At 42.1% G+C, this 10,559-nt stretch overlaps 1 protein-coding gene across 1 annotated transcript in view; it reads left to right on the forward strand.

Annotated features, from left to right (window-relative positions):
- The window catches only part of LOC310951098 (ubiquitin-conjugating enzyme E2 E2), a 32,770-nt gene extending 28,928 nt beyond the window's left edge, over window positions 1-3,842 (forward strand). The window contains exons 4-5 of the mRNA XM_083919186.1: window positions 371-518; window positions 3,020-3,842. Of these exons, the coding sequence (XP_083775312.1) occupies window positions 371-518; window positions 3,020-3,117 (246 nt within the window). The 3' untranslated portion in view covers window positions 3,118-3,842. The remainder of the gene's footprint in view (window positions 1-370; window positions 519-3,019) is intronic.
- The last annotated feature ends 6,717 nt before the right edge of the window (window positions 3,843-10,559 follow it).

A 10,559-nucleotide genomic window follows, 5' to 3' on the forward strand; every position in this document is an offset into this window, starting at 1 on the left:
AATATCAGCCAATAATATCAGCCTGCTGATGTATCGTTCTATCACTAGTTTGTACTCGTGTGACAGGAAAGTTATACATGTTTGTTTCTGACTGTTGACGCTCAAAGTGGTGTCAGTTATGGAATTGATCCATTCATTAAAAATCATTTAAAATGATTTATCCAGTACAGTAAGTAAAGTGCTGAGTAAACGACAATAACTATAATTTCACATCTTTTCATCTGGAGTTTCTGTTCACGCTATAATGTTGACATTTCTTCACACCGCCAGTGTCTCTCGTATAAAGTCCTATTTTCTCATATTTGGTAAATGAGGACATTCTGTTTCTAACCTTTGATTTGTCTAAACTAAAGTACTTGTGTGTCTGCAGGTAACATTTCGTACGCGGATCTATCACTGCAACATCAACAGCCAGGGGGTGATCTGTCTGGACATCCTGAAGGACAACTGGAGCCCCGCCCTCACCATCTCCAAGGTGCTGCTGTCCATCTGCTCCCTGCTCACAGACTGTAACCCAGGTAAGATCAACACCTTAATGCACGGTTATTTCATTTTCATTTAATGTTTTGAGACCTTCTGTGAAGTAAGAATGTCTCTTTATCGACCTCAGTAAGATTTAACTGAGAGTAGGTCTTCTGTGTAATGTTGATTATTTATTTTTTTTACTCCAGGCCAAATTTGATGCGGTTAAGAGTGTGTTTAAGTACCGTAAGCGAAGATCAATTCAAGCCCTCATTGTTTCTGAAGGCCGTCTCACACTGACAGGTCTTTGGCACAGTCTCTGGCCTCAAGTTGTAAACAATAAAACCACATTTTCTCAGCAGAGGAGAGCGAATGAGCTGCTGACAGAGGAGATCCACAATAAGCCTTTAATAAAATAAAAACATATATTATTAAAGATGCCATAAAAACGACAGCAATGATGATCCGCTCATTTTGTTTTTTGGCTTGAGAACAAAATATCATGTATGAGTCCAGGCTGGGAAACGAGTTTAAGGGCGCCCTACCACTGTTCCTCCGTCCCGTGCCCCGTGCTTTAGGGTCCTTGCCCCCCCCCCCTCCAGGCCCGTTTGTACTCACACTACCTGGGCCTCGGAGAATGCTTCTTGCTGCCTATACGTCATCACGCCGTAACACGTCACACGCATTGATGACGTCATCGCGATGCGTGGCTTTGTTTCCAGATCTTTCCGTAGACCTCAGAGTTTTTGTGCGTCTTGTCGACTGTTTTTGAATCTTTTCATCGACCAAATCTGCAGTAAACACTCCACCTCCGCATCACACCAACGTGAACCTTTCACCGCCATTGTTTTCAATGTCCGCGCATGGTCCCTCCTTCTTTTTTCTATGTCCCAACAGGCGCACATAAAATGACCTCAGAACCGCCGTAGGCCTCGTGCTCGTACACGTGCGCACGCTCGTGCTTGTACACGTGCGCACGCTCGTGCTCATACATGTGCAAACGTGCGTTACAAAAGCCCACCTCTCCTAAACGGGCCGTATACGGCAGCCACGCCGCTCCTAGACGCGATACCGTTGCACTCACACTGGTCAAAGGAACTAGACTCTACCCGTAAAACCTGTTTTGGCACGGTACGGATGGACAGTGTGAGTGCGCCCTAAGAAGCAAGAAAACTCAGGACCTGGTGAAGGAATAGTTGGGTCAGTGATCCACCTTTTAAAGATGTAAGTTGCCCATTTCATGCCATCTTACATGCAGCAATTTTGAGTTGACTGTGATGTATGTGAACAGCATATAGGAAATTCAGGGAATTAACTTCCAAGATGGTGCTTTTATAGCCATTTTACCGCCTTCCCACAGCTCTCTTCACAAGTGTTGCTGCCCCTCGAGAGGCTGTCTCTGCCCTTAATATGATTAACTGGTTATTGATACGGCAGAATTTGTGACAGTGTAATCAAGTCTACTTACAGGTCACCGCACGATGATGAAATGAATGCTGCATCCGTCCTCAAGGCGAAACTCTTTATAGTTTGGAACCAACACGAGTCTGGAATGAAATCAAATTGCATTTATATCAATAAATCATGTTTAGTGTGGAGGGGGGAATTAAGAAAACACATTTTTTAAAAGTTCTAATACATTGTATGTGCTTCAATGCTATTAGAAAAGGCCTGAATGTGCAAATGATAACGGTAAGAAGCTTCACTCAGGTTCAGTTGAAGAAAATTAACTTTACTTTTGCTAAAATAGATGCTGCGCGAAAAAACAGCAGTCTGCACAGAGCAGGGTTTTGCCTTTTGCCTTCAAAATAAAGTGGAGGAGGTTCTACACACGTTGACAAAGGCCAATACACGTCTGGCTCCTAAGGTCCAAATGCGAATTGAGTGTGGGGGTTGTCAGGATGAGAAATTTACACCTCAGTGAGTCTCTGTTGAAACTACAGAAGATCAAAGGGGCCTATAGACATGCGTGTTAGCACTGACCGTTTACAGAAAACAGAGCATATTAGGGCCCATCCCCACGAGAACGCGTTTTCCTATAAAAGCACATTTTTAATACCCGTACCCAGTTAGGTCCTTGCTGCTGTTGGCCTTATGTCACTTATTATCATTATCTGTTATGACAGACATCCATTCACACCTACGGGCAATTTAGAGTCATCAATGAACCGAACACCTGCACGTCTTTGGACTGTGGGAGGAAACCGGAGAACCCGGAGAAAACCCACGCAGACACGGGGACAACATGCAAACTCCACACAGAAGGGCCCCAGCCCGGATTCGAACCAGAATCTCGAAACGACAAATTATGTTGGCAAATAATGACACGAGTAACCAAAAACACTGCTTCTTGGCACGTTCCAATAAATCGAATGTGATGGTTTTTGTTGTATAACTCGTCGTCTCTTGCTCAATCGTTAACTGGGCCTGAGAAGATTCAAATGTTTGGACTGTTTATTCTCTGTTTACAGCAGATACACAGGTTGTGACTCAGACGGTGATTCATTACACGTAATGATTTACATTCTCTCTCTCTCTCTGTCTTTGTGTGTTTCAGCCGACCCTCTGGTGGGAAGCATCGCCACACAGTACCTGACCAACAGAACAGAGCATGACAGAATAGCCAAACAATGGACGAAGAGATACGCCACATAGACTCCCGAACGTCCCCTCCTCGACCTCCCTCGCCCCTTTACTGTACCTCTCTCTACCTCTCTCTCTCTCTCGCCCATAGTCTGTCAAAGCACACTCACTAAGTGCAACGGTATACCCGCCCTCCTGTCGCCCCCCCCCCCCTCCTCTCCCTCTCCAACATTTTATCTACCTTTTCTGTGTTTAAAAAAAAAAAAAAATCAAACGAGACAAAAAAAAAAAAAGCGCCCTTTTGTTCCTTGTTGACTTGAAAGCTTCTTTTTTATACAAAGAGTAGATTGGGATTTTTATTTTCCAATATGTGAATGTTGGAAGTATTGTATCGGAGTAAAAAACAACAACACAGAATATTATAAATATCATATGCATCGTCCTCCAGCTATACAGTATGTATTCTCATTTTTCTTTCTTAGTGGCATCTGGAACAAAACATGCAGAATATTTGCTTTTACTTTGTTTTTTCTCGTTTTGTATGTGTCATCGATATGTTACCTGCATGGAACGGGAAGGCTTGCGTCGACGGATCCTTCATGCTTTTTAACTTCCTCTGATTTTGTTTGTACTGTATGTATTTTTTCAAAGGCTTTTGAGGCAGACCGCAAAAGTATAGGTCTGCCTGTGAAAGAGGCAGGACTTGTATATTTACTGGCTACCCGCCACCTCTGCAATTGCAGAGTGGTTTGTCGTGCACTTGTATTACTGAAGCACCCAATAAAACACACTGTGGTTGGCTTGTGAGAAAAAACGCTCGGCTCCGTCTGGGATTTGTTCGACGTCGGCCTCAGATATTTTTACACTTCTCTCCGCGGATCTTTTATTCACTCAGAACTGTTTTTATATCTTAAACACACCTGATCGTAAAGCTTCACAGTCTCAAACATCAGCTCGTGATAAAGTTATTATCTAGTTGGGCCTGGCTCATTATGACTCCGGCCACGTGTTGCAGCTCGCAAGGAGGTGTGATGTTCTCCTGTGTGAAGTCTCTCCGTCTGCAGGATATCCCAGAAACTCATGAATTGACCTTCAGGAAATTCCTCCTTTGATCCGAGGAAAAAGTGACTGTTTTGGCGATAATCCAGATCTGTGATGCCTTTAGTTAGTCGAGTTTGATCACTGTTTGTCAGGTTCATCCAACCTAAAACATCCAAAACATAACAAAGGAGAGAAAGAGTTGTATGTTCTACTGTAGGAATTTTACACACAATACGTTAGTCAAATCAGAAGGACCTCACAGAGTATATATTGCGTAATTCAAATTCTACAGGAGGCTTTCTGGAGTCAGCAGAGTCATTGGCAGTTTAGTGCCAGCGGGCATTTATTAGCAGGAGAACATCGGAATGATACAGACGTCTGGAGAAATGTTCTAGTCTCTATCTAGAGCATCTGTGTACAACACAGTACCCGTGATCAGAGGCAAGAAGTTCCGATATCTATTCTAAAAACTCCAGCAGTTATGCTTGTTACAAAGGCGTGGTTATGTGTCCGCTTGTGCATGCATATATTTGTATTTCAGAAGCAGCCGTCCTCCGTCCTGACTCCCCCATCTTCAACCCCCGCGCGTCAGGGTACCCTCTGTGTCTACAGGAGTCTTCTTCTTTATCTGTGAAGGAAGCACAGCACGGACAGCAATTTCCCTAATCTCAACTAACTTTGCCAGGTGAATGTGTGCAAGCTGGCTAGTTCATTGTCTTTGTGACCTTGACTGACTGCCAAAAGTCTGTGTGCAGAAAGAGCAGAAAAGCTCGAGTCAAAGGTTTGTGCTTTGCTGGAAGCAGAAAAGTTTGAGCTTGGACTAATAATCACTATCACACTTTAAATGATCATACCTAATAATCACACTTATCAAATTCTTATTAATCATTACAAATACACACGCTAACACATGATTATTAATTCTTCAATTCTTGCAAGGAGAACGGACAGAGATGCGTCCAGTTACGATCTCCTACCACTCTGAAACACACTCTGCCGAGCCCTTTCTTATTATTTCCTTTAGTTGACCCTAGTTACAACATGGGTTACAGCTGTAAGGGAGATTGGACCTCAACTGCAACTCTTCACATGTTGAATCAGAATCAGATCAGAAAACCTTTAATGTCCTGCAGACGGGGTATTCTTTTGTCACAGCAGCAACAGAATATGACAAAATAAGATAAAAAAATAGCAAAAATAAGCAATAAAGTTCAATTTAAAAAGGGAAGAAATGGAAAATAGACATATGTACATATTCACATGATGTAGTGCAGTTGTTCTTGTTTGGTTTGTTTGTAATAATATAATATGGAGTGAATAAATATGATTAAATAAGACCAAATAGTGCAAAAACAGAAGTGACCTTGGTAAAGACATATTGCACAGTGCAGGGTACAGGATGAGGTCAATAGTCTATTGGGAGCAGTGCTGATTGTAAAGTCTGACAGCAGCAGGAAGGAAGGACCTGCGGTACCTCTCCTTCACACACTTGGGGTGTATCAGTGTGTTGCTGAAGGAGCTGCCCAGTGCTGTGAGAGTGACCTGCAGGGGGTGGGGGGGGGGGGACTCCTCTTGCTCAATTCATCATCTTCATCAGTTACATCTCTGAGGGAGAGGGGGCACATGTTGCTCGTCCTTGAAACGTGTTCTGTCTTTAAACAGATGAGCAGTTTCTGTTTTTGCACAGGTAGTTCTTTGGTGACTCATCAGCCGTCACACATATCTGATTTCTTCTACCTGCAACACAACTCTGCACAAATTAGCTGTTCACACACACACACACACACACACACACACCAAGTAAGGTTAGTTTACATGTAAAGGTAATTGGAGTAAATATGAGATGACTTTATGTACAATTATTCTAACACCCATTTAAAGGCATGTTTACAGAATGAAGTCAGACTGAATGGAGGAGTTAACCAACTGAAGGGCTCTTGTCATTGTAATTTAATGGCTTTTTGAAGTAGCGTTCAAGTGCATTTAAATGGGTTATTCTGTAGTTATTCACGCAGGCAGTGTGGCTCCACCGATCTATTGGTTTACAACTTTGCTCAGCACTGAAATATCTCGATAACTATTGGATGAAAAGGCGCAAAAAAACAGTACAGACATCTATATTTCTCTCACAATGAGCTATAATAAGTCTGGCGATCCCTTTCATTAACATCAGGTCAGAATATGAATTTGTGCAACACTTTGGTTTATGATCAAATACCTGTAAAACTCATTCCCATCAGCATCTGCTGTACTTTGTTTTAAGTTCAATTCAATTAAATTGTATTTTTAGTGCCAAAGTATTTCTCATGTATTCTCACACCTGCCCCATTGTAAAGCAGCTCCCTGTGACCGAGAGGTGGTGGTCACAGGATGCTAATGAGGTGCTTTAGGGATGTTTTGAGGCGACGGGTTGGGATGCAATCTGCAAACCCCATGGGGAGACATCATTCAATTCAATTCAATTTTATTTACAGTGCCACATCATAACAAAGGTTATCTCAGGACACTTTACAGAGTAGGTAAAGACCACACTCAATGACTTATTTATGATTTACAGAGACCCAACAATTCCCCCGTAGAGTACGGTGGCGTTGAAAACCTTCACTATAACAGACAGGAACGTCAGACAGACCCAGCTCTGTGGAGGACGGACATCTGTCTGCACCGGAGAGGGAAGAGAAGGAGAGAGAGAGAGAAAGACAGACACAAAGACAGAGGCAGACACATTTCCAGTAACTATAATAATATCTATAGTAATGTAAATATGACTTGTATGTTATGGCAGTTAATACGGCAGAATAGTAGAAACAAGCACAGCTAAGGTGATAGATTATAACAGCAGCAGGAAGCGTCATGCAGGACCACAGCAGCAGGCACCACCACGATCAGCAGAGACCTGAGCGAGACGACGAAGCACAAACAACTCCGGGGAAGAAGCTGAATTAGTAACATGCATTGATGAGACATGAATGATACAGGCAGAGAGGAGAGAAGCTCAAGTGTGAATTACCAAATGTTAGCATGCTAACACGTTAGCCTAACACACCCTTGTGTCAAAGAGTTGCAAGCGTGACTTCAGACTTTTTATCTTTTTAACAAGCAGCCAAACACAGAAACAGACTGAATACACTTAAAGGCAGCAGTTTGAGTCTTTAAGTAGACAGCGTTTGAAATTACACCTCACACAGAAAACAATAGAATTAAACAATATTATTGCATCAAACTAAATCTCATCATACATACAGCGGAGGAAGCCATTATTTGATCCCTCACTGATTTTCAAGTTTTCCCACTGACAAAGAATCGAACGGTCTTTAATTTTAATGGTAAATTTATTTAAACAGTGACAAAAAATCCAGAAAATCACATTAAATCAAATGTATTAGTTATTTTGCATCTCATTGAGTGGAGTACCTATTCGATCCCCTGTCAAAACTTTGCTCAGTACGTGGAGAAACCCTTGTTGGCGAGAATGGAGGTCAGATGTTTCTTGTAGTTGATGACCAAGTTTGCACACGTCTCAGGAGGAATTTTAGACCACTCCTCTTTGCAGATCCTCTCCAAATCTGTGAGGTTTCGAGGCTGTCGCTTGGCAACTCCCAGCTTCAGCTCCCTCCACAGATTATCTGTGGGATTATGGTCTGGAGACCGGCTAGGCGGCTCCATAGCCTTAATGTGCTTCTTCGTGAGCCCCTCCTTTGTTGCCTTTGCCGTGTGTTTTGGGTCATTGTCGTGCTGAAAGACCCATCCGTGACACGTTTTTAGCGTCCTGGCTGAGAGAAGGTTGTCACCAGGATCCGTCTTCCCCGACGCGATGCAGTGAAGTCGACCTGTCCCCTGAGCAGAGAAACACCCCTCTGCTATAAAGTCATTCTCATCCCAAAGCTTTATCTCTTCTTCTGACCACAACCATGGGGGCGAACCGATAAACGAATCTTTAATGAACACACAAAAACAGAAACCGTTAGTATTGAACTTTTTATTTTTTTTGAATATGCACACATAAGTGGTGAAGGGTCGGCTTACCTTCTCTGAGTTTGGGCTGTTTTGCAGGAGGTCCACCTTCACAGCTACGGTGTGCAGAGTTTTTTAACACAGAATTTGAGGAAATTTGCTAAAAAAGTAACAAAAAAACTGATTGTTATCATGGGTGGATTACTGAACGGGCCTACACAGGCAAAGGGGCCCATAAGGTCCCAGGTCCTGACTCATAAAATTATCACAAAGAGTTGCTAAATGATCACAAGTATACACAAAAATACCGAAAATAACCACAAAGAGACAAAAAAGGACTATTAGGATGCAAAACAACCACCTAAAGATGCTAAAAGACTGAAAATAGACACAAAACGACCACGTAGAAATAAAAAAAATGAGGACATAGACACAAAAAATGTCTAAAAATAGATGCAAACAACCACTGAAAGATGCTTAATGACTGAAAATAGACACAAAAAGACCACATAGAGACAAAAAATGAGGACAAAGACACATAAAATGTCTAAAAATAGATGCAAAACAACCACTTAAAGATGCTAAACGACTGAAAATAGACACAAAAAGACCACATAGAGATAAAAAATGAGGACAAAGACACAAAAAATGTCTAAAAATAGATGCAAACAACCACTGAAAGATGCTAAATGACTGAAAATAGACACAAAAAGACCACATAGAGACAAAAAATGAGGACAAAGACACATAAAAATTCTAAAAATAGATGCAAAACCACCACAAAACGATGCAAGATATTTACAAAGGCGAGCAGAACAACTAAAAATGGACTTAAAATAACCACAAAGACAAAACAAAACGACTACAGAACTTAGTGGACTCGACTTAGACTTAGATGAATGTGGGTGTCTCGTTCCTACGTCTACAGACTGGGGGGGCCTCTTTACGCGTCTGTGCCCGGGGCCCCATTGTCTCATAATCCGTCCATGATGATTATTTATACTCTAATCCTCATTAGATCGCATGCACAAATAAGAACATGTAAGAATGTTATTAGACTTACAATCATTCTGTCTGTTGGGATGTTTCACAGGCGTGTGTTACTTGACGATGGTTCCCCGTGCGGGATAAATAAAGTAATTCTTCTTCTTCTTCTTCTTCTGTATTATTGTCACCAGGCTAAATCTGTAAAACAAAAATAATTAGAACAAAACGCACCTTTATTTTTTCTGTGATCGTTCTAGATGTGAAACAAAAAATCCTGCTTACTGTTGTTCTCCTTAAGAGGTGACAGTGTGGACCTCTCCTCTACTTCCTCTAGTCGTGGTCCGTCAAACAAATCTACACACCAGATAATCAATGATTCACTGAACCTTCATTTAAAGAGTAAAGCATTGGCACAGTATATATAAACTAGTGTACAGTAACTCACCATTACAGGTCGATGCTCCTTCACTGTTGTCTGTAAATAAAAGGACGCTGTTGCAAAGTAAGCTTGCAGAAGTAGAGACAGGAGATGTTCCAGGATGCTTCTGCTTGTTTAAAGCGGCGCCACCCCTTCTTACTGATAGGTCAACCCCAGTCAGTAAGTAAGTTAAATACACCCACCAAAAACCCTTCACACCCCGAAAACACAACACACGCGTCACATTCCACATAAAAGGCACAGACAGCTGCTAATTCATGCCAACCTTTTCAGCAGTTATACCACTCTAGGATCAACACTCTGTATGATTACTTACAGAGTATATACACTACAGGGGTCTCACTGTGTTGAAAAGTAAGAAGAAGAAGAATGGAAGAAGAATTCCTTTTTATTTATCCCGCAAGGGAAATTCTATTTAATTACTCTGTTGTTATTATACAGGTTACACACACACAGGCCCGAATACACACATGCACAAACAGGACCTGTATACATGCAATTGATGGAGAGATGTCAGAGCGAGGGGGCTGCCAGTGGATCGGCTCCCTGAGCAGTTGGGGGTTCGGTGCCTTGCTCAACAGCACCTCTGTATAGCCCAGGAGATGAACTGGCACCTCTGTGTTTATTACAACCTGGTATTTCTCATGTATTCTCACACCTGCCCCATTGTAAAGCAGCTCCCTGTGACCGAGAGGTGGTGGTCACAGGATGCTAATGAGGTGCTTTAGGGATGTTTTGAGGTGACGTGTTGGGATGCAATCTGCAAACCCCATGGGGAGACATCATTCAATTCAATTCAATTCAATTCAATTCAATTTTTGTTTATAGTGCCAAATCATAACAAAAGTTATCTCAGGACACTTTACAGAGTAGGTAAAGACATCTGTCTGCACCGGAGAGAGGAAGAAAAGGAGAGAGAGAGAGAGAAACACAAAGATAGACAAAAGACAGAGAGACTGACACACTTCCAGAGATGCAAGCAGCCAGCAAGTAACAGTAACTCTAACAATATCTATAGTAATGTGAACATGACCCACATGTTATGGCAGTCTACACAGCAGAACAGCAGGAAACCGCACATCCAAGGTGACAG

This window comes from Echiichthys vipera (genome assembly GCF_963691815.1).
Source record: "Echiichthys vipera genome assembly, chromosome: 8".
In the NCBI taxonomy this organism is placed as follows: domain Eukaryota; kingdom Metazoa; phylum Chordata; class Actinopteri; order Perciformes; family Trachinidae; genus Echiichthys; species Echiichthys vipera.